At 42.5% G+C, this 27,534-nt stretch overlaps 1 protein-coding gene across 13 annotated transcripts in view; it reads left to right on the top strand.

Annotated features, from left to right (window-relative positions):
- Positions 1 to 27,534, top strand: part of LOC119015179 (inositol polyphosphate-4-phosphatase type I A-like) — a 39,500-nt gene that overhangs the window by 3,187 nt on the left and 8,779 nt on the right. For 6 of the 13 annotated variants that reach the window (XM_037090912.1, XM_037090904.1, XM_037090902.1 and 3 more), the window contains 25 exons: positions 6,758 to 6,849; positions 13,302 to 13,546; positions 14,529 to 14,573; positions 14,711 to 14,829; positions 15,245 to 15,361; positions 15,457 to 15,536; positions 16,132 to 16,243; positions 16,689 to 16,779; positions 17,725 to 17,872; positions 18,358 to 18,488; positions 18,616 to 18,720; positions 18,822 to 18,930; positions 19,295 to 19,312; positions 20,199 to 20,385; positions 20,496 to 20,711; positions 21,165 to 21,306; positions 21,859 to 22,020; positions 22,976 to 23,008; positions 23,806 to 23,978; positions 24,731 to 24,854; positions 24,968 to 25,035; positions 25,174 to 25,373; positions 25,470 to 25,567; positions 25,679 to 25,791; positions 25,951 to 26,105. In XM_037090912.1, coding sequence (XP_036946807.1) covers positions 13,438 to 13,546; positions 14,529 to 14,573; positions 14,711 to 14,829; positions 15,245 to 15,361; positions 15,457 to 15,536; positions 16,132 to 16,243; positions 16,689 to 16,779; positions 17,725 to 17,872; positions 18,358 to 18,488; positions 18,616 to 18,720; positions 18,822 to 18,930; positions 19,295 to 19,312; positions 20,199 to 20,385; positions 20,496 to 20,711; positions 21,165 to 21,306; positions 21,859 to 22,020; positions 22,976 to 23,008; positions 23,806 to 23,978; positions 24,731 to 24,854; positions 24,968 to 25,035; positions 25,174 to 25,373; positions 25,470 to 25,567; positions 25,679 to 25,791; positions 25,951 to 26,105 — 2,855 coding nt within the window. In that variant the 5' untranslated portion in view covers positions 6,758 to 6,849; positions 13,302 to 13,437. Of the gene's footprint in view, positions 1 to 1,495; positions 1,603 to 5,194; positions 5,376 to 6,757; positions 6,850 to 13,301; positions 13,547 to 14,528; positions 14,574 to 14,710; positions 14,830 to 15,244; positions 15,362 to 15,456; positions 15,537 to 16,131; positions 16,244 to 16,688; positions 16,780 to 17,724; positions 17,873 to 18,357; positions 18,489 to 18,615; positions 18,721 to 18,821; positions 18,931 to 19,294; positions 19,313 to 20,198; positions 20,386 to 20,495; positions 20,712 to 21,164; positions 21,307 to 21,858; positions 22,021 to 22,975; positions 23,009 to 23,805; positions 23,979 to 24,730; positions 24,855 to 24,967; positions 25,036 to 25,173; positions 25,374 to 25,469; positions 25,568 to 25,678; positions 25,792 to 25,950; positions 26,106 to 27,534 lie in introns of those variants that run through there. The other 7 variants (XM_037090908.1, XM_037090907.1, XM_037090909.1 and 4 more) reach the window with 7 other exon arrangements.

Below are 27,534 nucleotides of genomic sequence, written 5' to 3'. Positions count from 1 at the left end.
CCAACACGTGTGTGTGCCAGCAGAACAGATGTTAGCCGTCTTATCGCTCGTCTGCTTTTTAAAAAAAACAAAAAAAAAACAGAGGAAGTGGAGCACGGAGCTGACATAATGAAGAGATTCGGTGGGTCGGTAATGAGCTGTGTCATCCTCTTCACCAAAATGGATCACTCGGATCAGCCTCATCCAGTTAGAGTCAGAGAGCGTGTTACAAAACTCCTCTGTGGACATGAAGAGATGTGGTCAGAGATAAGGGCAATAAAATTAATAGTTACATAATAAAGACAGTAGATTGCTTCCTAACTGCAAACAGAGGAGGATAAAATAGATATGGGGCTGCAACATTTGATTATTTGCATCATTTTAGTGTCAGAAACAAGAGAAAACTGTCCATCACAACTGACAGAACCTATGATGACATCTTCATGTCCTATGTTGTCCTCCTACTAGTCAAATACACACATATATTTTGTTTAATGTCGTAGGAGAGAGAGAGGAGTCAGTAAACCAGGAAATATTCACATTTAAGTGTCTGAAACACTTTGAATGGCAAGATTAATCCTAGAGTTAAATCCTTGAAAATAATCTTCAAAATGACTTGAAAATGTTTCATTATTTAGTAGATATTTTTTTCTCCTTTACCAAAAATGTTAGATTTTTTTGCCATCACAGAGTAACAGGGAAAAATGGGACATAACTATATATTTTTGAATGACACATTCTGTGAAGTGAAGAAATAAAGCAGCGATACTCCAATTTGGAGGACTGCAGTCAATATTCTTTGTGTTTTCTACTTTTTTCTTCTGTATCCAGTCGGGACGCTCTGACTAACTGTACTCCAACTGACACTCTGCTGATGCTTAATAATTGATGAGCACTGGGGAAAATGGAGAGGCATCAAAAACATGAGTGAAACCTGTTTGTGTGTGTGTGTGTGTGCGTTTGTGTGTGTGTGTGTGTGCCAAAGATAGGACCACCACATGGAGCATGGCAAACAACGTGATTTGTCTCCCCTCGGGTTCCTGCGTACGAGTCAGTCCACTGCAAGAAATATCTGCCCTACTGTAAAAAATATATGATTTATAAATCCGAGTCTTATGGGGGCTGTAATGTTAATATCTGGAAGAAGTGTTGATGTTGACTCAACTTAATGGTTATTTCACAGGCTGTGGTGTTGTTGTTGTTGTTGTTGTACTTTAATGACAGGTGTCTCTATTATTTTGTCCACCCCATGAGGGTAAGGTTAAGCAACAGCAGCATCATCTCTTCCACTTGGGACTGATGCAGTCCTGCTGGAGGAGACGGTTGTGTTCTTTTGCTGCAGTCCAGGCAGAGAAAGAGTTAATTGGCTCGAACGATTGGGAAGCAGCGAGAGAGAGAGAGAGAGAGAGAGAGAGAGAGAGAGAGAGAGAGAGAGAGAGAGAGAGAGAGAGAGAGAGAGTAAAGGGTGAGGAAGAGAGAGAGAGAGAGAGGGATGGGAGGCAGGAGGAAGAGGAGAGGGCGAGCACTGGCGGCAGCTGCAGTCTCTTTGCCTCGTGACGGCGGCTGCAGCGTGAGTTTGTTTACATCCATCGGCAGCAGGCAGAGCGGAGCAGACGTCCTCGGGTATGTGCGTGAAACTCAGGCTACCGTCTGTTCAGCCGCTTTTTGACCATCATCATCCAGATCTGGACTGTTTTCTATCCTTAGAGTGACATCCGAGCTGTGTTTAGGCATTTGGGAGAAAATGCACAATCATGCTGTATGCTAATAGGATGTCTATCAGCCAGTCGCAGAGTTCCCTGCTTGCACTTCTGCTGCACATAATAACAAAGAGATGCTGGACAGAGAAGATGAAGGATAGTTTTACTGTCATATTCACAGGAGTTCAGACAGGTCTGTTGTGGTTTTTACTTTCTGAAACATCTCTGTCTGGCTAGTCTGTGCATTCATTTCTAAATTAGTGAAAAAGAAATTGTGTAAAAATCCTGATTGTTTGCTGTGATTATTACCAGGGATGTCTTCAAATTGCTTGCTTCATCCGACCCACAATCACTAGAGCTGCTCGGGTTACTCGTGCAGTATTTATGCAGCCAGATCACTTTACTGTAAAGTAGCCACAAGCTAACGAACAACAGCACGCAGCGAGGACGTTCGTCTGCGTTCAGGTCAACCTCTAACTGAACTCAGCACTCACCAGAGACTTAGGTTCTCGTCGTGGATCTCTGCTGGGCTCAGGCTGATAAACAGGAAGTGAAAATAAATCCACTTTTTACTCCCAAAAGAGAGTAATCTCTGCGCTCTTCTCCCCACGTTATCAAGTCTAGATCTTAGCAGAGACTACATGATTTAAGAATGCAGAAAAAGTTGTCGATTTATATGCTTGGACTTGAGAATATTTGATGTTTTTATCACTTTTTAAAATGACTGAAACAATTAATAAGACTCATTGTTTGGGCTGAAGTTGGGAGGGGGTTGTTGATACCTTCTTAATAAAATGTGCTTGACACGGTTATTGATCTTGACATTTTGACCATTATTTTCACAGATTACCAGTTTGGAGTTGTGGCCTGCACTTCTCTGCTTGCTATCAGCTAAAGCACACTACCTAAAAATCTCAACAACATCCGACAGAATTGGACATTAATCTGTAATTGGAAGGATGAATCTGTGAATCTGTGAGACTCGAGAAAAATGTTTGACCAATAAATTTAGTTTAAAGGATGATGACTAAAAAGAAAACCACAGTGATGAAATATATGGTGCTTGCTCCATAATTTTCATTCGAAATCTCGCACTTGAATGTCATCCAGATGAATGTTTACAGTGTGAAATTCAAATGTCAGCCGGGGCCTGAGAAATTCAGCTGGGCTGCAAGTCCACAAAAGAGCTGTGTCACACCGACTGGTCAGTGTGGATGTGGGTGTACACGCCTCGTCCAGACACGAGGAAAGTTATGCCCGATATTCTAAAAGAGATAAGTGTTGAGAAACGGCAGCAAGTGGAGCGAGATATCAGCGCATCTTTTTTATAAATAAATGGGCATTTGTGTGTGCTTGTGACAGACTGTTTTGGGTTGTCAGCTTGTCTTTTTGAAGCGAGGACGCCCCGCAGCCCCGCGATGTTAAACATGATGCCACTGACTAACGAGGCAGACAAATGTCCGTCCTGGCAAACGGCAGCTTTGTGGCACAGATGGCCAGAGACTCAATCACTGGCCTCTTCTGCAAACTGGGAACAGAGACATGAGAGCGACTTGTTAGACAGCTCGTTTGATTCTTAAATGATTACATTTTTTTAAATGTGTTTACAGGCCAGAATGTGACAGATACCCTTTTTTCAAAATTTGGGGTTTTCTGACATTTTTTCTAATCCGGAAATGCTATTGCAGTAAAATGCTTATTTTAAGAACGCTTCCTGGTTCTTTGTAATGAGCCTTTGTGACTCCATCGAGGTGACTCACTGTGAGGAGTCACATCTTGTTTTGGTTTTCGTCACCTCACTCTGATGATTCATTGGCTGATGCCCACATCTTCTCAGACCAGTTGCGGTCATGGTCGCATGAATCTGTTCGGTAGTTTCTGACTCGGGTAACAATGTGTTCAAACACAGGAAGTGGTGCGTTTTTGAGTCTCATTCCCAATTCATGAAAAATCAATGCTTTGGGGTTGTGGGACTGTTTGGCCGCTATCACAAAGATTCGGTCCTTGGCGAGTGGGGAAACCCAGAGCGTCGTTTTTTCATAGAGTGAGACTTGGTGCAGAAAGACGATTCTCCAGCTCTGACACGATGAGACTTGACAAAACGACTGAAGGTCAAAGATAAATATTCTTCAGGACACTCAACAGAATAGCGTAACTTTTATGGCAGACTTCCTCTGAAAGGAGATCAGAATTAGATGATGTTCTGTCAGTGCTGATCCAGCATGATTAACCGCTATTGCTCATCATCTGTGCTCTGTTTGGCAGACTGATTTACACGTTTCCTTTTATTGCATCAGTAGGGAAAATATTGGAAATCCTTGCGATTGGCCAAACACTCGAGTTTCTGTAGAAAATTGGTAGTGACGAGAGTGAGAACGCTCAAGATCGCAGCCTTGGTGACTGGATGTGTTTTCATTAGTCAGTCTTGTTGAACCTTCAGCTTAAACCTTCAGTTACATGTCATCAAGTCTTCATTGATTACTTCCTTTGTGTTGCGGGAGCTGTGCTTGAGAGAAAGAGAGGCTGGTAGCTTGTGCCGGCCAGCTCACTTCTGCTTTCTCCTAAAACGCTTCAGACTCTTGTTTCTCCTCCTTCATGCTTGATCACAAAATATGCCCTTTTGTCGCAACCCCACGATGAATTAGACGGCTGCATTACGTGTGGTTAAAGTGCGAATATCTGCGCGTCTTAAATGACACCCTGTGCTGTTGCTCTACTCAAGACATTTACATTTGTAGCCAAGTCAGCAGCAGGAAATCCAACTGATGTTCAGTGAACAGTAGTGAGCAAGAACCCTCTCACAGCTCATGTTCAGTGGACTTCTGCTGCTACTTAAAGCTGCCAGAATGCAAGTAGACTTATTTTGTCTTTGCAGTTTCACCTATTTTAAGTTCTTTTACAACATGATCAGTATGTAAAATAGATAGTTCTATAGTTATCAAAGTAATATGTAATTAGATTTAAATCTTCTAAACTATATGTTTTTTTTTTTACTGCAGACCAGTGAAGTTATCTCAGTTTTATTATTTAAATCAACCAGGAGTGAAAGTGGTGTTGACCTGCGTCAGGTGGCTGCTGAGTTTCATTGGGGAAGTCAGATGTTTATGCTGTTTGTTGGTCTCGTCTTTGTGAGGAACAAATCGAGTTTTAGACTTTGAGAGTGAGGACATTTTCCTCTGTCAAGGACAGTCTGAAAGTTAAGACTTGAGTCAAGTGAGGGTACAGTTTGTATTTTGGCTGATTTACAAGCTCTTTAAGGAGTAAAAGGCTGAGAAATATGTAGCTCAAAGCAGACAAAGGTTATTGTTATTTAGAAATGTCCTTTGCTATGATTGTGGTCATTTGCATGCAGCCAGGTGTTCGTGCACTGCACACAAAATCAGACTCAAGGTTACACACCAACTCTGGTAACACTTCCTGAAACAACAGAAGGAAGTGATGCTGACTTGAGCAAGAAGAAGTTTCACGCTCACACTGTGGTTTGTGCTTTCTTTTGGTACCTTCGCCGACGACACTTGGTCGAAAAGTTTACTCTTGAGGTCGATCGCATTGAACTTTGCTGACAGATTGTGCAGTGTGTCCTGCCCGTACGTGAACACTACTCTATGTCTGCGTTCCTCTTTCAGTTCGGTTTGATAACATCTGTCGTCCCGCTTGATTTGGAGCTGATTGCAAAAGCTGTCAGTAAGTTAAAATGTAAGTGTGAAGTTTTACTCATGACCACACAAACCACCAACAACCAGATGTAACTGTTGGCTATCTGCGAGCTAGTTTGCTGATATCTGACCCACATTGAGATTAAAGAGTAAATAAGAGATTGTAACACCTTACGTGAGAACAACACAATATACCTCAAATTACCACACATGCTACTAACATTAGCTAGGCTAGGCTAGGTTAGCTTGATCAGATATTTCTCACTCGTTATGAAACATAAGGGCTACTAACACTGGATCTACATGTATGGACATGTGTAATATGTGGAATCGGTTCCTTTTTCATGGCATTGAGCTAAAATTAGTTATAAGGTCATAACATAATACAGCTTTGATGTATCAGATCCTGAAAGACCTGAAAATTACAGTAAGATATACGTATTGATATTATAATAACTGAATCCAGCCACGGTATTGATACTGTATTGATTTATTGCTCAGCTCTTCAGTATATTTGGAGCTGTGTTCCAGAAAGGGAGAGTCCAGGAAGTCGCTCAGCTTACAGCAAACGTCAGGAAGCTGAATTAATATCCTAGCTGGTTTTATTTGATGGACTTAAAGCTGGACTGGAAACAGTAATAATCATAATGTTTTGGTGGTGAATAGTCTGTCTGATTTATATACGAGGTCACAGAACGGCGTCAGTGGAAACCGATGTTAGATAATTTCTTAGAGTTACGAGTCATTTTCAGTTTTATCCTCATCAGAATGAAACTAGAAGCTGGGGATGTGGCCGAGGGTGAGGGGGAGAGAGAGAGAGAGAGTGTGTGTGTGTGTGTGTGTGTGTGTGTGTGTGTGTGCGTGTGTGAGAGAGAGAGAGAGAGAGAGGGTGTGTGTGTGTGTGTGTGTGTGTGTGTGTGTGTGTGTGTGTGTGTGAGAGAGAGAGAGAGAGGGTGTGGGCGATGCTCATTTTCATGTGAAAAGGGCTACAGCTGCTCCGTCCCTCTAAAGAAATTATTCATGCTTTATTCTAATGCCGATCCCACAGGGGTCCACACACACACACACACACACACACACACACACACACACACACACACACACACACACACACAGCGGACAGTGAAATCCTCTATTATTGGCTCAATCGAGCTACATGGGGGCAAATCTGCTTTTGACAGTGCTGTTCTGTCTTTTTAAAAATTTCTTCCTGTGGCAGAAAGTGAGAGATAACAGCCGCTCAACTAATCCTGACTGGGCTTGATGTTGATATAACATAATGCTGATTTACAACGATGAAACGATGAAGAAACAAATAAAAACAAGCTCATGACGAAAAGAAATCTTGACATTTTCTGTACAGTTTGCAGACATCATGGCTGTCGCCTCACCTGTTAAATCTGCTGTTTCATGTCTCCTCAGTTCCTGCTGAACGTCTGCTGGCCTGTCTGGAAAAATCCTCCTCGCTGAACCTGGAACAGCTCACTTCCTCTTCTTCATCAATTCAGTAGACTGTGAGTAAAATGATTTGAGACCCCATAAAGCTAACACCCTCAGAATTCAGTTTATTTCGGGTTATGATGCGTTTCATTTGGTCAGTTGTAATCAAGTATTTTTTATTGAAGTATGGATTATTGTGAGACTAATAAAGACGATTGCTCATAACTGAAGCTTGGCGTCTTCGCTGAGAGACTCTGATACGATTTAATAACTGCAATCAAATACTGATTTGATTTGATAAATCATTTCCCCACATCAGAAACCAATTAGGCGACACCGATAAGAACATTCTGACGGCCTTGTTCGTTGAAGATCTAAACTGGCAGTAAAACCTGCTTTCAATGTGTCTCGTGGATATTTATGTAACTTTTTATAATCCAGCAGCTGTTGAAAAGTTCTATATCGTGCAGCTTCCTCCTGGCAAAACAGTGGGCGGCAAACATTTTCAGAAAGGTCAGAAGTCCAGATAGTTTGTTCTGAGTCGTGCTCCAGCAAAAGTCTTGTTCAGCTTTTGGTTTAAGGAAACTTCTCCGGTGTTTTCGCCTCCTATCTGCTGTCATCTCACTCACCAAAGCATCAGAGTGAATTAGAAAATATATGCTGGTCGGCACCTTACATGGCAGCCGCCTCCATCAGTGTATGAATGTATGAATTACTGTAAGTCACTTTGGACAAAAGCGCCTCCTAAATGCCCTAAATGTAAATGTAAACCCAAATAATTGAATAATCCTCTTGTATTTCTGTCTATTACAGGCTGAGAGCTGTCGTAAATTACAGTTATGAACGAGACAAAAGGATTATAATTACTGAATTTCATCCATAATCTCTTTAAGCATCGCTCTAAATCCCAAACCAGCTTCGTAGTACTGCTGGATCTCAATCAGACCCACTGCAGATTTATTATGAATCGGGTGTGTAACAGAAACTTGCTTCATCACAAACCATCTCAACTCTTTCCGGTCTGATATCATACTTCTCATCGCCAATGAAATGTAGAAATGTTGGAAAGCTGGAACAGGAATGAGCCTCATCACAAAAAGAAGAAGACTATGTTGACTTTGAACTCGTCTGCACTATGCAGAGGTCACGGATCTTTATTAAACATTGACGAAGGAACGCCAGCCGCCTACTGAGGTTAAGAAAGATGAAAGCCTGTTATACTGATCACAAGAAAACTCTCCTCACATAGATCTGTGCCTTCTTTTGATGGTGATTCAGGAACAGATATTTTATGGATGGTGAGGGAAAAGTGAAGAGGACCAGAGAAATACTTTGCAAAGTTTAGCTTCGGCTTTTTAGCTTATCAAATACTTTCTTAAATCTTTATACTGATGTGAGGTTTTGCTCAGTTTTCACTATTCATACTTGATTATAAGCTGAATTTTGGGTCTTTTCTTGATTGTGACTGGCACCATCATTGGACGTGAAAAGGACGAGACATTTTTCTGCTTTTTTGGTATGTGGTTGAAAAACAAATGTAAAAGGAAGTCTATAGTCAGACACCATCTGCTGCGTCCTCGGCTGATAAATAAAGTTATAGGATGTTGTGTTTATGTTATTTTGAGTCGTCCTTCTGCTGTTGGACATGGTGTGAAAAGCCTCCAGGGCGGACCAAATTTAGAAGAAGGAGTCGTCGTCATCCGAGATGAGATGTGACCCGACACACTACCATACACAAACATTCGAGGACAAGGAAAGAAAAAAAAAAGAAACGTGCGGTGTGGTGTGATGCGTTGTCTTCAGAGTGTGAAAGGCCTCTTGGCAAAGAGGAAGCTGTAAAATGAGGTTTCACCATGTATGGTCAGCTGGACTCTCACTCTCACGCAGTCCGTCTCTCTTTGTTCCGTGGCTGTCTTGAAATTTAAAGACGAGCTTCAGTCGCACTCGTATACATTGACACGCAGCATATACACGAGCAGAGCGGATGAGCGTCATCTGTGGGGGGAAACATTCATGGTTCTAAAACGTGAAACGGGTCATGACTTCCTTTTCTCTTTCTCAGACATTCAGAGGAAGTTGTGGCGCAAACTACACAGTTCTACACACGAGCTATAAATGGCTGCTCTTCTTGATAAAGCCTCTGTTTAAATATCTGATTTCCCAACATGCGGCCAAAATACATCTGGACTGATGAATTAACAGAAGCCTTTCCAACACGTCCTCCAACCTAAACACATTCCAAAACAGCTCACGTTAGTCGAAGTTAAAATGTTATTCCTGACCTTGACAAAAGTGTTTTTCCGTTCCATAACTGTTCTCGATCTTTGTCCACTTTGTCTTTAAAGTCGAGATTGACCAAGTGATTAAAGACTCACCACTGGATCCCTTGAGGAGAACATTTTCTAGCCTGTAACCTCAAGTTAAGGTAGCTTAAACTCTTTCCAGTGGCCAGAAATGAGAAGCATTGAGCAAAATATGACCCTTATTTTAATGCAGTTATCCATATAATGCTAGTGTGTATGTATGTTCTTTTGTTTGACAGCTCTTCACACACTCATTCCTCTATATTTTAAACATCTTTATTGTGGCATTTTGGACTGAAAATCTCCCCATAGATGCTTTTGTTAATGGATCTTCTGGCCCCTAATAAGCCTAAATCCACTTTATGAATCCTGGATCAGGGTTTTTATGTGTCAGGAGCTGTGGCCCGGATTTATCGTGGCCTGCACAGAGTGTGTGAGTGCCCCAGTTCATGTGACTCACAAACCTACACACACACATACACTGACACTCCTGGCTAAATTTGGAGCTTCCTTATACGGCAGCTTTTCCCCCTCAGTGAAGTTTCTGCGCTGCCGTGGCTTCGGAGACGAGTTTGCTGCTCCTGATTTATATTTTTCTTGGCTTCGCTGGACTGTTTTGGCAAGATGATAAATTCCCACAAGTGCCAAATTAGTTAATTGATTTGAGGTGTTAAATCTGTCGTCTGTTGCTGTAGGTCACACATAAAGGGATTTGCACTGAATATGAGGCATCCGGATGGGAGAGAATGTGAGGGGTTTTATTGTGATTTCTGCAGGAAGGGTTTGAATATTAGTACATAATGCACACATTTGTTGATGATATTATTCATCTGCTGAGGAATAGAAGAATGTGTTCAGTGTGTACAGAAGTTAAACATACCAATATCTTAAGACAGGAAGTTTTATGCGAGAAAAAAACCCAATTTGGAAACTGACGAAACGTGTCTTTGATAAGAAAGTTGGAAGCAAACGCTCGTCTTGACGTCTTGGTGTTTTTTTGGCTTTAGGAGTGGAAAATGTGACTCAAGTTGGCCGAGAGACTGGAAATTTCTTTCGAGGTTTGGGAACAAAGACCAGAGATGTATCGAGTACTTTTGTGTTGTTTATGTGGCTGTTTTAAAAGGTACCAGACCAAGGCAGCAGATAAACTGCTGGACGGTCTCACAGAGATAAGATGGACTGTTTTTTTTTTGTTTTTTTTTTTTGAGTAGTCAGGACGCAAAGGTTTCATTCCAAGTGTAAACTCATTTGGACGTCGCCATGTTGGTTTGCTGGAGCCAGAAGTGACCATATTTGGACAAGAGGGTGGAGCTGAGGGGGATTTCCTGATCACACCTGATTGAGTGGTGCTTGATCGTCTATTTTCCTCTAAACGGGACCTTAATTTACAAAACATTTGGTGTTGAACGTTGACACCATAAATCCACCCTGGCCTCAGGAGCTAACGCTGCCACGTTGTAGACTCAACATGGGAGAACATGGGCGCTTTAAAAGCAGACTGGCTCTGGGTTTGTACCTGACATTTTACTTCTAAGACCGTCTCAACTGCTGACTCATGTTTTGGCACAAGCAGTTATTGTATTTTAGCAGGAACTTAGCCACCAGGACGAAGAGCCGTCCTCTGTCACGTGATCCATAAATCTGCAGTGAGACGGAGCTGGAGCCACCACTGACTGCTGCAGTCTTAAAGAGTATTACTACCATGTTCATCCTGATGCACTCACTTTTTAAAGGCTCTTTATCTGACCGGTTGACTGAGCCAGACAGAGATGTTTTGCACGGCTCGCAAATCAACCGTCGACTGTCTTCCAGGCTTTCTACCTTCTTAAAAAGAGATCGAAGAGAGTAACTGTATACATACAAGGGCTGAAGTTGGGATGAACTTCTTCCTCGAACAGTTTCTCGTAGCTGACTTACAGATGTAGAGGCAGAGATTCTCTGTCAAAGTCTTTTTGTGGCCAGAAAAGAAAAGAAAACCTGCAGTGAAACTTTAAATGTTATATATTTCTTGTTTCTAGTGTGTGAGCTTTTTTGTCTCCATCTCACTGCCACTGAAACTACTTCTAAAAACAGAAGTGCTCATCTCTTGGGGGGTCCTGCTAGACTCTAGAGGTTTAAGACACCATCACGATCCCCTTGTTTCCTTCCAGCTCTGTATTTTTGCGCTCTTCACAAGAAAAGTCCCAGAAATACTTGAAATTCACAAAAGAACGTCAATGATTTGCGAATGTTGAGCTGCAAGAACAAGCGGTACCAAAGCAGACGTTCAGGTCCCGCCCACAAAATGTAGATACATTCAAATTCTCATCTAAATCAGGTAGATTTGGACTTGAGGTAGTGCTCCAGATGTTTGCATTGACAGATGTAGGGCACCTGAATCTGAGCGGACCAAAGTGGGCCACATCAAGCACCGCGGTGGACCACATATCAGGAAGTAGGCCGCCAACTATTAACCCAGAACCACAATTAAAATTGGATCACTCTGTGGGCCTGTTTGTTCATCGTTTAGAAAAGTGTTTCACCTTCAGAAAAAACCCTCGTTCGAGTTGGCAGAGGAAGAAGAATCTGAGAGTAAAATGTCTTTAGAGAAGAACACTGAATATACGCTCAGTTTTTACCAGACGTCTCCATCAAACTAGACCATGTGAGCGAGCTACCGTCCCTTGCGTTCGCTGCTTTGCCGCAAATAGGGTAATTGCTCTTTAACAAAATGGGACAGGAGAGACGGCAGAGAGCGGGACAGTCACTCATCCACAGGCTGAAGCCTTCAGGGAGACAAGTCCCGAAAGAGAGAAAAATTAGGAGGAAATAGAGCAAAATAAAATGATAGATTTGGGGAGCACGGCGACGGGTGGTCAAACTAGGAGGGAGGAGGATGAAGAAAAGATATTTAAAAATGTGGAGGAACTACAGTCTCTTAGCAACATCAACATCTATAAAATGCAAATGTCCAAGTTTCTAAGTGGGCTGACACACACAGATGTGAGAAAAGGCACTGCTGTCCACTGATGTCTGCGCATATGTTTGTAAAACGGGACTGAAAACACACGTGCTGACGTCGAGAGCACTCGGGGATACAGATGATGCTCAGTCGCACTCTAACGGACACGTGCCTCCGTCTCGTCTCTTCCACTCTATAAATACATACATAAACATGTATGTACAGCACGTGTTCCCTTCTGCCGCCGGCAGCCTCCTGTCTTGTTTTCTTTAACCCAGAGAGGTGAAAATGTTACGATGTTTAAAGTTCAGCTCAAGCCTGATTAAATCTCTCAGTCGTTGGATATTTATTTATTCTTCCGCACAGCTGCAGCGGGAGTGAACTTCCCCAAAAAATAAACAAAGAAACTGTCAGATTTTGTTGATGTAAGATCTAAAAATGAGCTTTCTCACATTCTTATCGCTGACTTTATTTTCCATTCGTAAGCACAAGGAAAACAGAGATGTGAAATGTATTACAGTGATGTTAGAAGGTGGAACGGGAGGGGAGTATCATCTTTCTCTGCATTTTTTATCTTGCTGCTCTGCTCTCCCTCTCCTGTCTCTGTCTTTACTGATCTCTGTTAGTTGTTCTAGCAACAAAAGCAGTAGGGTAAGACAGATATAATAAGTGATTTATGACATGTTTTTGCAAAAGCATCATTTATTATGATGATGGGACATTTGTTGGAGTCTGCACCACATCTGGAGAACAAGATTTGGTGGCCGGAGCGTCTCTGCATCGCCGCTGTCCTTTGTAATAATGCTGTTTTTGTCTTTATCGATATTATTAGCACGTGATTTCGGATGTTGCGCCGGGCCGCACTCCAATTTCGATACCATTTCGATTGATTGTGCAGCTCTGCGATGGGCTTAAAACAGAGATTCAAAGTTGAAAACAAGCACAGATTTAAAATACAAAGCTCACTGCCGACTGTGTAGGCGGTAAATGTGAATATTGATTGGGTTACTTGATATCAGGCATTTCAGTTGCAATTTAGAGAAGTTTAATTTCATGTTTTCTTTGTGCCAGTTTTGTGCCCAGTCTCACTTTCTGTACCCTGTTCCCTATTTCTGCTCTTCACACTTTCCTCCTGCTGCTGCGTATGTAGCTGTTCACCAGCGTCATTGACAACACGAGCTCATTTAGATTAAGCAAATGTTGATTTCATGATACCATTTGAAAACCAGCTTGATTAATTAATAATAAGTGTCCCTCCGTCTCTTCTTCTGTCTCCATGTAGAGAGGTGATTTACGTTGCTGTAGCAGCCGTGGATCGACGCAGGAAGAGGCGCACATCACATGGGAGTGCGTGACTGCGTTGTGTGTGAGGGTGTGTGTTCAGGCCTCCTGCCGTCGCCCGCTCGTCCCGGACAGGCATGGCGGGGGTCAGAGAGCGTGGCGGCTCCCGGATACAGAGGCCGTGGTCGGTGTACCGGGCCAGCACCTTCGAGCTGTCCAACGAGATGATCGGATTGGCTCTCGCAGGTGAAGACAAGTCGATGCCGAAGTAGAAGTTAAATGAATTCCGCCAACAGTCCAAAAACAGCAAATAATCTCAGAAAAGAAGCTGAAACAGATGATTTTTTTGGTGTTTTGTGACTTAAATATATATAAAAATAGTTGCATCGATTAAATTAATTAATCAATTAATAATTTCAGCTCTGCCCAAGATTTCTGTCCGTCTTGTTGTTCATTTCCCTCACTCATTCCGTCTTTACTCCAGAGTAAAGACAGAATGTTCCAATTTTATGTGAAAATTATTTTTATACTCGTTAATGATTTCTTCAGTTTTCTCTGCTGGTTTCAGCTTCCTTAATGTGAGGATTTGCTGTTATTCTTCCTCATTTATGACAGTAAATGAAGAGTCTTTTGGTTTGTCGACTGTTAGTTGGACAAAACAAGCTACTGGAATCGATATTGTGATGAGCATTTTCTCGACAAAACAATTAATGGCACAGTAACTCGACAGAGGAACATAATCATTAGTTGCAGGCCTACATCCAAGAAACGCTTATTGTCCTGTGTGTGTTTAGAGATCTTGTGAAGTAAGTAAGCAAATATGTTCATAAATACATAAAATGGAAGCGTAATTTCATTTGAATTCAGGAGACATGCCCAGTGTAAACACAGCATGATGTTAGTGTTATCCACTTGCAGCGCCATTAAAATCAAAGTGCACAATCTGCTGGCAGTGTGTTAAACTCGTGTGGGAGCCAACAGCCTCTTTAACCACAGTCCTGCCCTGCAGCAGATCATAATGAGGCCTGAGGGCGTCTCATCATCTGTCACTGTGTCACACTGATGATCAGCTCTGATTACAGCTAAACTGCTACAGTGATGATAAGGAAAGCATTGTTTCTCTAGGTCGGCATCATCAGTATGAATCTGTGCTCAGAAGTGAAAATATGAAATATCATGAAATGTAAAGAAATGTACAGTAAAAATAGTTGTGCCGGTGTTTTGACAGGAAACAGTCAGGACCCAGATGAGCCAGTGCTCGAGTTCAGTGTGGGTGAGTTTCAAAACGATCCATCCGTACTGACTTGGACTCGTTAATAATTCATTTACCAGTCAATAGTTCATCTGTGAGCGTCGTTTAAAAGAATCATGTTGGATTAGTTGGCGTTGACTTGTGTGTTTGTCCTCCAGCCTGCACGGACCTGCTGACTCCTGCTTTGGACAGAAAACCCAACAGCTTTGTAGCAGTGAGCTGCACGACACCGCCGCAGGCCTTCTGGACCAAACACGCCCAGACTGAGGTCATAGAGGTCAGACGCTTTAGACTACTAATCACTTTTCTGCCTTAAAGTCACAGAATAATGGCAATTGGCCCACAATGTGACCCACTCGCTGGAGTCTCGAGGGAGAAATGAACAAACTGAACTTTCTTCCCTCTGACCACCTGAAGTACTATAACCTAACGAGGTCAGCTGGACGCTTCACATCACTTTCGGTTGGAGCTTTTTTTGTGCATACAAGCGCGGAATGAGTCATCGAAAACAGTGTCACATGTTTAGAGACACGTTTTTGTACTTTTTGATTATGATGTCTTTTAGTCTCATGGTTGTAAAATGATACTTCTGAAACCACAGATGGCAGCTGAAGGTTTTACTTGCTTATCTCAGCTTTGAATAAACTTGCCCTGTCACTGAAGAAATGCTGATTCCCTGCATCCGTCCACAGGGCACCAGTAACCCCATCTTCCTCAGCAGCATCGCCTTCTTCCAGGACTCCAACATCAACCAGCAGACGCAGGTCAAACTGGCCGTCTACGATGTCAAGGACCGCTCGCAGGGCACGGTACGATCTCCCCTGCAGCTCTTTAAACACCGACTTCTGTTCACATGCGTCATAACACTTACTTATAACATATGGTTTGTATTGTCTTTGTCTAGATGTACATGTTGGGCTCGGCACTTTTTCCTGTGAAGGAGCTGTTGCAAGAGAGGAGCCACAGATTAGATCTGGAGCTGAGGTAACTCGTGTCTGCGATGATGATGTTTCTCTTAGCAGATCACTCTGTTCTCTGTCAGTTATAAACCTCTTGACACTTCAGCACTGGGCTGTATGAAGTTGATTTACATTCGTGATCCCCAACATTAAATCCAACTCCATTAAACTGTCAGCCACAGCTGTCAAGAGAACCTAAAGCATGCAAACATATGAAGAAAGACAGGACGGAAACGTTCAACATCCTTTCATTTGAATATCTTTCCTGTAGGGGAGAAACAGTTTGATTTGCAAGAATAATAGGATGTAAAGAATTTTGGCTCTAGTGACTTAATACAGTATATCTGACAGCTGAAAGACACAAAGAGCACAAAAGTGACATTAGATACCATTTAATGGGACTAAAGATACAGCATACAAGAAAATAATTTAAAAAAATAAAAGTATGATAAAAAACGTGCATATATATATATGAAATAAAAACATTCATTTAAAGTTAAGGTTTTGGTCATTTAATTCCGCTTCATCTCATTGGTTGTTTCTTTCAGTCTATTGGCATTTTATAAGCATGAATCCATAACTAATAGATTAATGCAAAATAAACTTGTTTCGATGGACAGATCAGCGGAGAACCAGCGGGTAGGCAACGTGACCATCGCTGCCTGGCAGATGGAGGAGAGACAGGATCAGAGGATGTCGGTCGGCCGCCTGCCAGACAGCATCAACGGGCGGGTGAGAGGCAGCGGGAGGGACGCGGTCCTCCGGGAGCGTTTGATTTGAGATTTAATTTCCTGTGTGGAGGAGATCTGGTGTGGAGATATTTTCTTTACTGTTTGGATGGTTATTAGAAGAGGTTAGGATTAGTTTACGACCGCTGACTCGCTGACATTACAAACAGGATGAGGTTTAATATTTTTATTATTTACTGATATTTTTAGATTTCCTAGAGTTCATGTCATGATGCTTCCTGTTTATCTGTGTCTATGTATAGGGCTGTGTAAGTAAACAGAACTCACTTAACCTGCTCTATGTGACAGCAAACATGTCATCGATACAGTGAAATAGCTTTATCCTTGCGTAGGAGGTTAGAGTGTGGTGTAGGTGAGTGTAGGCCGAAAAGAGTGGACAGGCAGGTGGAGGTGGTTTTAATGTGTGTGTGTGTGTGTGTGTGTTGTAGACAATGTTGCCTGTTGACGAGAGCCTCGCCGAGTCGATGGGAGTCCGAATCAAGTACTCCTCGCTATGCAAAGACACACTGCTGCGCTCAGGTAATGACAGATATAATGTGAGATATATATTGAAGTTTCATACATGTGAATTAATCTTTGTCATCTTTGTCCTCCACCTTTGGAGTTTCTGACCGCGTGAACTTCTATTTGGCTGCAGTAGAAGGCAAATCAGGTGTAACCTCTCCTGAAAATCCACCTCTGAAAACTAACGATGAACGAAATGAATCTGTTACGGAGCCTGCAGTTTAGTTTTGTCTTGTTCATAATGTTTTTCACATGTGGCTGCCTTGAAAAATGAAAAACCCCAGCGAACTGCCTCGTTTTCTGTTGCTTTATCTTGTGCCTGATGGGAAGTTAAAAACAACCTGCATCCAGTTAGAAGCTTGAGGGTTTAATTCACTATATGCATGAGTGCTAAACAGATTATTCAGCCATACGCCCACAATATTTTAGTTAGATAGGCAGATAAAACACCTTGGTAAGGTCGCACAGAACGAAAGTGATCCCTGAATATAAGCCTGAAGCATGCAGCCTAAAATTAACTTTTAACATCAATTTAAAGTGTGAGCTCATGTTTGGTCGTCTTGGTGAAGAAGATCTGTAGAGTAAACATCCAAACGGCTTCTCTTCTTTGCTCTTCATAAAAAACTCATACCAGCTGAGAAACGTCTGATGCACTTCCCCTCGTTTGTTCCTTCCTTTCCATCCTCCACTCGTCTCGCCCGCCCGGCTCCATGTTTACCAATAAATCAGACTCTGAATCGTATCATTATGTTGTAGAAACGTATTGATCGTCACTCAGTAAGTCGGAGAGATGTGTTTACCTCTGGGATGAATGGCTGATCCAAAAATAACACAGATGTGAAACGTGACAGAGGGTACAGTAACATTACTAACATGAGCACCGTGAGCTCAGCTGTCTGTCCTTTTTGAGTCTGATTTAAATAATCAAATTGAGGTTAACCGAATTTCCTGTGGTTTTAGTGTTCGGAGGCACGATGTCCAGGATGTACCGCTTCCCCACGACTGATGGGAACCACCTACGGGTGCTGGAGCAAATGGCCGAGAGCGTCCTGTCACTGAACATTCCCCGACAGTTTGTCAAGCTGCTGCTGGAGGAGGACGCGTCCAGGTACAAACAGATAAGAACACATCTAACAACACAGAGCTGCAATCTTTATCTCACTCCTTCATGGAACAGTTACAGTTATTTATAGACAAATATACATAAACACGTGGTCCTTTATAAATTTGCGTCTGGGTGAATGTAAACAGCAGCAAAAAGTCAGTGGTGATGTTATGGTGAGCGTCTTCACATTTATAGTTCGACGCAAGATAAACACTGTCCATCAACTCCGACTGCGTTTGAGCACTAAGCATCAATAATGTAAACCGTCCATCCTCCTCATGCAGCTGCAGTTGCGTGCGCCTGCGTTGTCAGCATCTATTGTTTAGTCTACATAATTCCAAGCTAAATCTAAGCCTGATTTGCTCCTAGCAATTAATCGACAAGTGCAGTAGAGTTTCAGTAATAATGTATAAGCTTTATGTGCACGTTTGTTCTCCTCCTTGATGCCAAATCCCCATTTTTTTTTTTCTGCCTTTTGCCGTCACCAGGGTGTGTGAGCTGGAGGAGCTGGGAGAGTTATCGCCCTGCTGGGAAAACCTGCGGAGACAGATTGTCTCTCAGTACCAGACCATAATACTCGCGTACCAGGAAACACTGACAGACCTCAACGACTACAGAGGTGAGTGTCCACAGAGGTTTCAGAGTAGGTTTTTTTTTTAAAAAAAAAAACAAGCTGCAAGAAAGATACTTGTACTTTTTGTCACATACAATTATTCTCTCGATTTTTTTTACCCGCTGTACGTCAGGTCCTTCGTTCAAAGCCAGTAACCTGAAGGCTGAAAGGAAGCTTGAGTTCATGCCAACCAACCTACACGTCCAGAGGATGAGGGTGCAGGACGAGCTGGGTTTTGGTGAGACATAAGAACCACCAGAGAAAAAAAAAAAACACCTTTCAGCTCTGGTGATTTCTAAATGATTCATTTTAAACACCTCTGGTTGTCCGCCTCTTCAGAACACACGTACGATGTGATAACAATCGGAGCTCCTGCCGCTCACTGCCAAGGCTTTAAAAACAGCGGTTTGAGGAAACTCATCCAGAAGTTTGAGGAGGCAAAGAAACAGTAAGTTGATCAATAGACTTACCGATCATTGGACAGGGAAACAAAATTACATTTGCACTTTTTTTTTTTCCTTCAATCGCAGTGACCATCTAGCAGGAAAACAAAAGAAAAACAAAATGACACGTGCATGCATTTTCCCTTCAGTCGCAGTGATATCTGCTCCTGTCGTGTTGCTTCAGTCATTATTTTACTTTATATCATTTCAAGTATTTAAAACAGATTTGCTCCATGTGAGATTATGTTGTATTTATTTTGATTTGACTGCCCCAAAGTCATCATTACGAGAAAAATGAAGGATGCATTGTTTCTGCCATTCAGTTCTATGGCTTGCTCTTAATTTTGTTTTTGTTACTTTTTTGATCAGCGAATATGAGGAGGGATGGTGAGTTGTTGCACTGCTTTGCTCGTTTTCATTTGTTCGTACACTGTTTGCCTCTCACTGCCTTGTACCACCACAAAAACATACTTTCACTGTCGTCAAAAAAGTTAAATCCAGCGTTGTGGATGAACTGGTGAGTAGTGTAGGGTTTATAATAAATGTTATATTACAAACAGGTCATGGATGGAAACAAATAATGACACATGATGCATTTGGTATTAACAGTGTTGTGTTGGAAAGTATCTAAAACGACAACGCTCACTTGTGTGTGACACCCAGATATTTTGTAACACAGAACACCAAGTTTGTTGAATTACCGTTCAGTTTGTAAATTCAGACACTGCTGCTGTCTCATTTAAATAAAGTCAACTGATATGTTGATCTTACTTACTGTCATAAATGACAAAGAAAGGCATCAAATGCACTTGTTTAAGAAGCTGAAACCAGCAAATATTTGGCAATTTAGCTTATTTAGCTGATTACCAATGATGACTAATTTTCTTTTTAATCGATAAACCAACTAATTGTTGAGGCTCTAGTGGAAAACACATAGAGATGACAATGAAGCATTGACAAGATTTCCTTGAATTCTCATAAAGATCGATCTGAATTTCTAAAGTGAACGGTTTCACTCCCCAGTCCTGTTTATCAAGTCAGTTTCATGTTGTCTGTGTGTTTACCTGTAGCCACTTGTTAGGACTGTTGTTAAGAGCAGGCATGTGCATGCAAACACAATGTTATTAACAAACTGACTTAAAAAGCCAAGCTACAGTTCTTTCCCTCAGTTGAAAGTTATTTTGGATGACACCTTAGATGGCGGCAACAGCGTCATCAGCATAGCGTTGGATGCTGACATGCTGCTAAAGCCACGTATGTTTGCTCCCTGCAGCAGCGCCCTCTCCAGCTCGCAGTCCATCGTCTACATTCCCCAGGACATCGTCAGAGCCAAAGAGATCATCGCCCACATCAACACGCTGAAGACTCAGGTCAGCTACTACGCCGAGAGGCTGTCCCGAGCCGCCAAGGACCGATCTGCCAGCGGACTGGAGAGGACACTCGCTATTCTGGCTGATAAGGTATTTAACTCACTGCCATAAACCTTTTAAAAGGACCTCGCAGTGTGTTTGGAAATGTTGATGTTCCTTCTCGAATATCTAAAACGTGAACCGTTTCCTCTTCTTCTCAGACTCGTCAGCTGGTGACAGTTTGTGACTGTAAGCTGCTGGCTTCGGCCATTCAGGCCCTGAACGCAGCGCGGCCCGAGTACATCGCCTCTAAAGCCTCACCGTCGGCCGACTCGGAACAAGTGGTCCTGCGCAACGACCAGGACACGCTTCTAGCCAAGTGGAGCGGTCGCAACAGCCGGTCCTCGCTACATGCAGACTGGCATGAAGAGGAGTGGGTAAGTTCACCCAAAACAACTAGAATGGTTTTATATCAATTACAGATTTAGAAGGTAAGGAAATGCATTTTAGGAATCCAGAGCAGTTAATGGTTTACTGTATATTGCCCTCCCCTACTAATTTACTCTTCTTTATTCATGCTGTTGTCAAGACTGTAAATGTGACAGAATTACTCTGTGTTTTGCGTCTTTGTCTCCAGGCAGCCTTAACAAGAGTTCACTGTTATGTAATGAAACCAGAGCTACACAATTCCTTCACATTACATAAATCTTTGTTGAGCAAAATTGCAGCGTGCTCCCTGATTTGCATACTGATGTGATTCGTCTCATCTCGTGTGCATCCTCTCTGCCCTCCGGCTCAGATCTTCTCCCTGCTGTTACTTCTCTGTTAACCCTCACGTGGCTCTGAAAAAAAAACAGGACTAAAATGATCTTGTGTGCGTGTCGTTTCAGGAGAAGGTTTGGCTGAATGTGGATAAGTCTTTGGAGTGCATCATCCAGCGGGTGGACAAGCTGCTTCAGAAGGAGAGGAGACCCAGCGTCAGCAGTCAGGACAGTTCACAGATTGACCTGCAGGGCGGCGCCACGAAGAAAGGTAACACACTCACATTAAACATTGTTTCTGTTCTTTGCTGTGTTTTTTTTACTTTCTAGTAAAAAAAATATGAGAAATAATACATGAGTATGCTGGAAAAATCATTTTTTCAGTCAGTTTTCATTTTTGGACTGACATTTATCTTAAAATGAAAACAAATAAAGATAGTTTTTTGTTTTCTGGATGGCAGTTGGCTTTTTTTTTTGGCTGAAAAATAAGTTTCATCAATCTCTCTTTAACGGTCTCTGAAGTCGTCAACGCAGGTCTTTTTCCACTGCTCATTGTTAAATTACATACAAATAAACATGAAACATACATTTTCACTTTGCTTTCTCCTTAGTTTTACTCATTTTTATTCTTTGTGTTGACCGCCTTAATCTTAAATGTTTAAAAATCAGTTTTCACAGACATGCAGCTATTAATATTTATATTTTACAGTTAAAATATAGTCAATGACATTATGATTGAATTCAACAGACTAGTGAACCACAAATTGATATAAATTATATTTAAAAGTAAAAAGTTAACACTGCTATTTGTGGCTGTGAAAAGATGATGAAAAAGGAGGCGCTTTCTGGATCAACCCAGGAAGTCAGTCACAGGATTCTCCCTCATCTCAACCGCCATCATCATCATCATCATCACCACCACCACCCTCTTCCTCTCCACCCGCCCTCTCCTCTGCACGCCCTCCCAGCCCTGAAAAAGAATCCTGTAGGTTTATTTCATTTCCTGTTTTGCTTCTTTTACAACCTCTCCTGTTTTCAGCTCAGTCTTCTTCACTCTTTTAATCGCCTCAAAGAATCCTCACCTGAGGGAAAAAACTTGTAATGTTTTGTTCTGTGTGTTTTTGTTTTGGTCTGTCCTCAGTGTTGCAGCTTTTTGTAGAAGCAGAAAAAAAAAATTAGAAACAGCTTCTTTTACTCTCCAGCTTTGCGGGTGTAAGCTCCTCTGTCGCTGCTTCATGGCTGAACACAGCCAGCCTGTCGATCAGCGGTCTTATCTTGAGATTTTTGTGCTCACTCTACATGTTGTACTGGACCAGGGTCACACGTCTGTCCGACCTTGTGCTTTAAAAAAAAAACAGCGAATTTAGCGGAGGCAGTTCAGAGAGGATTTGAGCATTTCTTTTATATTCCGTTTAATTGTGTACCTTTGTTATCGGGAATGTTTCCATCAAACCTGACAACCCTGTAATTTTGTTGAAGTAATGGAGCTTTAAATTTGGCTGACTGTCACTTTTAAAAAGTCAGAGAGGGAGGAAGGAACGTGAACGTTTCTAAACATGGTGGATAAGACTGTAAAACATATCCAGAGATTTTCATCATTATCGGTTGTATGCAGTAAAAAAAAGGACTCCCATGATCCCACGCCACTCACGTCTAACGTTTTGGTTTGATTGAGAGAAAAGAAGTGGCAGAAATGACATTTTAATTCAGTTTATAGTCTTTTAAACTGGAACTTGTGTTTTGATGCTCTTTAAAGAGACAACAGAAATATCACTTAGGGCTGAAACCTATGATTATGTTTACTGTCCACTATTTTCTCAGTGTCTGGATAGACGTCTGACCCTGGTTTGTAGTGTTTTCTATGTGTGTGTCTCTGCTGCCTCGTGTGGCTCGCAGCGCTCTGCTAATCATGCATGTTGCACCTCCATCCCCTCTTCCAGATGGAAGCCCCAGTGCTGAGGAGGCGTACCCAGGTAAGAGCTGCTGTCCCACTCATGCTTCTCTGCCTCTGTCCCCAACCTCCAAACCTCCGTCAGTGTACGTATGGACCGTATGTAGGAGGTGTTTTCAAAACTAATATCAGCTTTTACATTTCTTGTTTGATTACGGAGATTATTTTGATACAGTTCTTGGCCATGAAAGAGCAACCTTACACTCACAGACTCTAAACCCAGGACTTCCTTGAGATTCACATATTTAACTGCAGTTTTGCATTTTTGATCATGTGTCCTGTAAGCTCTACGCCCAGCGCACCATATCCATATCTGTTCAACCAACTAGATTATCTGTATGGGCCTCAAACTAGGCTGGACCAACTTTGCTAATTTAAAGGAACAGCTCGCCCAAAAATGGAAATTTTGGTCATTATCTCCTCGTGCTGATGCAAGTAGTTTGTATCATTTCTTTTTTTAAAAGCAGTTTGTTGGAAGTAGTCACTTGTTGAATCATTCCTGAAAGATGTCAAGTGGAGAAAAATACTGCAGAATAAAAACAAAGTAGAACAGAACATAACTTGACTTGTCCTGGAGCTTCACTCAGTGGATCACGCTTTTGCTCTCCCTGTCATCTCTCTGTTCCATCTGTTGTCTGTTTCTGTCTTAAAAGATCAAATCTAACTTGTAAATTCACTCAAAAGAACCGTTATTGGTGCTTTATATCACTTTAACTGAGCTGCTGTTAGATCACATCAGGTGTGGATGGGTGGTTGCTTCGTTTAACCTCTCTAAAGCTCTATATAACTTCACTTTCTGTCTGTGTTTGTGTTTCCCAGGCGAGTGGAGCGAGGCGTTGTACCCTCTCCTCACCACGCTCACAGAGTGCGTCGCCATGATGAGCGACACGGCCAAAAAGTCAATGGTCTTCCTGCTGATGCAGGACAGCGCCCCGACGATAGCCATGGACCTGTCGCTGCAGTACCGCCGCGATGTCGTCTTCTGCCAGACGGTCAGCGCGGACACAGAGCTGCATGACATTTACTCAGCATTTACATATGTACACCCCGGCTGTTGGCTGTTAGATCATCCGAGAGTGACTCACAGCTCACAAATCTGTAAATATTACAGGACTGGGAGGTGCAAAGGTCCACAGCTCTGTGGCATTTCGGTGTTTATATGACTATTAGATGTTGTGTAAAGGGAGAGTGAGCGAGGAAAGACAGTAGGATAAAAGACGAAGAGAGCGGGACAGAAAGAAACGGGATTTCTTCACTCCTACTCTGCTGTTGTTGCCGGCATGAACCTGAGAGACGTTTGAGGTCTTTAAAGTTAAAAAGAGGATGTGTGCCCAGAGGTAGTCGAGGTAGTGGATTTTCTTTTCTCGCAACCTGATATTTTTAAAGCCTCTTATTTTTAAGGTTTTGGCTCGGTTACAGAAGCAGTTATATTTACTCAGGAGGTTTACTGTCGATGCCTCAGACACGAGATCTCTGCAGTGTCAGCCGAGCAACCCTGATTCCAAAAGAGTCGGGACGCTGCGTAAAACAAAAACAAACAAAACAGGGGAACACTCGGCCAGATTCATGTCCAAAGCTGAAGTTGCAATCTGCATACCTGCCATATAAAAACGAGTTTGTCATTGTGTTTTTTCAGCTGCACTTGATGCTGAGACACAGTCAGACAGCAGAACTGATGCTAATGCTGATGTGGGTGTGTGTGTGTGTGTGTGTGTGTGTGTGTGTGTGTGTGTGTGTGTTGCAGCTCACCGCTCTCATCTGCGGCTTCATTATTAAACTGAGGAACTGTCTCCGTGACAACGGATTCCTCCGACAGCTCTACACCATCGGCCTGCTGGCTCAGTTTGAGTCCCTGCTCAGCACCTATGGTACAAACACACACACACACACACACACACACACACACACAGGTTTCCTTCAGTGTTTCACCCCCTGACAGTTGGAGGCTATGACTGTTCTCACTCATGTGTGTGTGTCCCAGGAGAGGAGCTGGCCATGTTGGAGGACATGAGCGTCGGCATCATGGATCTCCGTAACGTCACCTTTAAGGTACATAAATATTTGATAATCATCCAGAGAGCCCTTTTTGAAACAGAAATTTTAAAAGCTCATTATCACGACAGTTAGCTGATTAAAAGATAATGGTACCTTATGGATTCAAAATTTAAAGCTCTCCGTCACTTTCAGGTGACCCAGGCCACCGGCAGCTCCGCCCCCGACATGCTGCCGATCATCACGGGGAACCGGGACGGCTTCAACGTTCGCATCCCGCTGCCGGGAACCATGTTCGACGCGCTGCCGCGGGAGATCCAGAGCGGCATGCTGCTGAGGGTCCAGCCGGTGCACTTCAACGTCGGCATCAACGAGCAGCAGACACTGGCAGAGAAGTGAGCGAGTCCGAGACACAATTACAGAGTTTTAGCAGATGAGTCTGGGCTGGTCTGCAATTTAATGTCATAAAAACCTGTTGCTCTGTTGTTCAGGTTTGGAGACACGTCCCTGCAGGAAATCATTAACCTGGAGAGTCTTTCCAGACTAAATTCATACTACGAACAGTTCAAAGAAGTCCTGCCTGAGGACTGTAAGTACTGAAGTGTACTAGCGTTCAACGAGGAACAACCTTTCTCAGTTAGCACTTTTGAAATCAAATTTAAGAGACCCTACAGATAAAAGGGTTGCTTCTTCCCCTCAGGCCTCCCGAGGTCTCGGTCTCAGACTTGTCTCCCTGAGCTGCTGAGGTTTCTGGGGCAGAACGTCCACGCCAGGAAAAACAAGAACGTGGACATCCTCTGGCAGGCGGCCGAGGTGAAGTTCCTGCTCTGTTACACAAAGAATTGAATATTATGTATCGTGCTGTTCATCAAATAGAAATCTTAATGTGGTCAAATAATTGCAGATGAGAGAGTTTGATATTGTCAGACCGACTATCCCCAGCTTCAATATCTCTTCTCCTCTCTGTGTCAGATCTGTCGCCGGCTGAACGGGGTTCGCTTCACCAGCTGCAAAAGCGCCAAAGACCGCACGGCCATGTCGGTGACCCTGGAGCAGTGCCTGATCCTGCAGCACGAGCACGGCATGGCGCCGCAGGTCTTCACGCAGGCCCTCGACTGTATGCGCAGGTAGGACGCCCTCACGGTGCCTGAATGAAAAGCAAAACATGACTGAGAGTCATACCTGGGCAAAAAAACACATCCGCTGATCAAAATCTTTCAAAGCGATCCAGAGTCCGGAGGATGTTTTGCCCACGTGTGATTTGAGAGCTCACTGCCTGCTTCCTCTGGTAAATCAAACTGATGTGGAGTCGCTGGTTCATCTCAGAGAGGACACTTGGATATTTTGAACTTCAGTTGGTCGCTGTCTTCACCAGACTCTTGTCAAAAAAGTTCCAGTTTTGTTCATAAGCATTGACTTTCTTCCCTGGAAACTGTAATGTGACAAGAGGCCGGAGAAGAGAGTTACCTAACTGATATTCAAGTGACTGACTGAGTGTCGGTCTGTCTTCTTGTCTCTGAGTCTGTTACGTCTGTCCATCCGTCTGCACAACACTGTCTCGTCTTTCTGTAAAAGTAGCCTTCGCTGTTTCACAGTCTGAGTTGCGAACAGGCTGGCAACCTATTTTTCCTTTATATGTATATCTTTTCACTTCCATTTCTTTCATCCCTCCTTCGTGTTTTCCTTTCCGCCATTTATTTGAAAATATTGTCTGACCCCCCCCCATTAAGAGGCTCTAAGGAAAGATTAACTGCACCCCAGTTTTAGTGAAAATCTGCCTTTTACCTGTATTTTAAAGGTTGTTGCAACCTGGTTTTCTGCATGGGGAGTTTGGCTTGCAGCATGGCACAAAACATACATACAAAACAGACACATCTCTCAATAAACCAAACATTTTGAAAACTGATATATCAAATTAAAAAGAAATGCACGACAAGAAAATCGGAAGTAAGAATTTAAACAGATGGACAACAGGATAATATGAATCTTTTGTTATCAACAAAAGGTGAAAATTGTTTGGGTTAAAAAAAAAATTAAACAAACCAAATATGAAAACTGAAAAATTTCCAGAAAGCAGCACGTCACGTAACACTTTCCAAAATGTGTTTGACAGAAGTTTGTGGTCTGAAAAAAGACCTTTACTAACAGAAACAAGATAACCGATGCCATAAATACAGGAGACAGATGAAATAAGGTGTACAGGGGATTTATATTCCCAGACAGAGCTTTATTGATATCGATCCACAGTCTAACAGCCTGCTGCAAATGTGATTTTTTTCTGGAGGACAAAAACTTCTCTTTAAAAGTCACTGCAGCTCCCACAAACAACACGAAATACAAGTTTATACTCAAGTGTTTGTTTCTTTTTGTGTTCGAAAGATTTGTGTGTTCAAAGTGGAGTTTCTATGTGACTTTGTGTTGTAAATACTCTGTTGTAAAAAAAAAAAAAAAAAAAAAAAAAGATGTATTCACACCTGTCTCGTTTGTACTTGTGCTCAATAAAGCTGCACTCCCACACGGATACTCGCATGATACGACATCTCTTCACCTTCTCCT

Source organism: Acanthopagrus latus, chromosome 24, assembly GCF_904848185.1.
Source record: "Acanthopagrus latus isolate v.2019 chromosome 24, fAcaLat1.1, whole genome shotgun sequence".
Taxonomy (NCBI): Eukaryota; Metazoa; Chordata; class Actinopteri; order Spariformes; family Sparidae; genus Acanthopagrus; species Acanthopagrus latus.
This window is presented reverse-complemented; position numbering and strand designations above follow the sequence as displayed.